This window comes from Trypanosoma grayi (assembly GCF_000691245.1).
Source record: "Trypanosoma grayi strain ANR4 Tgr_2051_V1, whole genome shotgun sequence".
NCBI classification, from domain to species: Eukaryota; Euglenozoa; class Kinetoplastea; order Trypanosomatida; family Trypanosomatidae; genus Trypanosoma; species Trypanosoma grayi.
In genome coordinates, this window is record NW_008827669.1 from 1 (window position 1) to 1,431 (window position 1,431).

The window sequence follows — 1,431 nt, forward strand, 5'->3', positions numbered from 1 at the left end:
GCGGTGGTGCGTCCCGCGTTGTTTGTGGTGGCCGTCGTGCTGTGCTGCGTGTGTGGCTGTGCAGCGGCCACTGCTGAGGGCATCGGTGGGCAGAGGAAGGAGACAGTTATGCTTGACCCGCAGAAGGGGAAGGATAAGGTGGATAAGGCCAAGACTGCGCTAAATGACGTCAGGCGTAACGTGGAGGCAATCAAGCAAGCAACGGTTAGCTTCAAGGCTGAGGCAGACAAGGCAGCAAAAGCAGCAACTGATCTTAATGGCAACGTGGGGGAAAATACGGTTGCCCAGCAGGAGAATGCTGCTAAGGTGACCAGCTTGGCGAAGGAGGTCTTGAGCGCGACTAAGACGTCTCACAAATCCGTTACTTCACTCTGTGAGAAAGTTATGCAAGCAGAGAAAGCAACGACTAATGCAGAGAAGTTGTTGACGGAAGCAGAGGGGATAGCTGGCAGCGCAGCGGATAATGTGGAAGAAGTTATCACCAAAAAGGCGAAGCTAGCAAGGGAGGAATTCGAAAAACTATCAGCAGTTCTGAAGGAACTCTCAGGGGCCCAGAAATGCTCTGAAGAAGCAAAAAAGACTTTGACGAATGAGGTGAACGCTTTTTATGCCATGAAGAGCGCTGAGGAAGCGCTTGGTTTTTCCAATGAGATAACTGCTCAAACACTGTCAACTGGAATCAAGGATTTAAAGGCGGCCGCTAAAAAGGCTACGGACCTCGCAACGGCTGCAGTAAATGGCGCGTCAGCGGCTTCAAATGCCGCTGACAAGGCAACTGGAAACGCTGATACAGCCGTCAAGAGCGCTGAGTTATGGCTGGAGGAGATCGAAGCCGCATTAAAGGCTCTTCAAAACCCACAAAAGAAATCTGATGTTTCGCCTGAAGATTCTCAGTCTTCGTCACATCAACCTTCGGAACCGTCACAGGACGAGGCACACAGCCAGAGTCTCCCACCGGATCCACCGAGCAGTACTTCCACTGACGAGAAGCCTTCTGGTCAACAGAAAGCTGGCACCACGATGACCGATACAGAGCAGTCAACCTCAGTACCATCGGAAGAGAAGACAGTCGCAGAATCCCTGGAGAACGCTGCTTCCCAAGCTGCGGATGCGCCACCGACACCTTCCAAGAGCGATGCACAAAACACCCTGAGTGATGCCCCGAGTAGGGACAGCAGCGTCAGTCCTCCGTGGGTGCGTACACCGTTGCTGCTGGTTGTGGTTGGTGTGCTGGGCCTCCTGGCTGTGTGCTGACCTGTGTCTGTGTGCACACGGAGAGGACGCATACACTCTGTGCTTGTGTGTGCTGCCCTGGAGATTGTTTACTAACATGTTTTGGTTTACTTTTTTTTTCGTTTGTTTCCCCCGCGCCACGTAATCCCCCTTGGAGGATACTCCCTGTGCTCTGTATCCAACGAGGACGGCGCATCT

The 1,431-nt window shown here is 53.0% G+C and overlaps 1 protein-coding gene across 1 annotated transcript; it reads left to right on the forward strand.

The window, feature by feature from the left end:
• Window positions 1-108: 108 nt before the first annotated feature.
• Window positions 109-1,254, forward strand: DQ04_20511000 (hypothetical protein; the record flags this gene model as incomplete). Its single annotated transcript, XM_009317935.1, has 1 exon — window positions 109-1,254. One exon carries the CDS (start codon window positions 109-111, stop codon window positions 1,252-1,254), a length of 1,146 nt encoding a protein of 381 aa, XP_009316210.1.
• Between the last annotated feature and the right edge of the window lie 177 nt (window positions 1,255-1,431).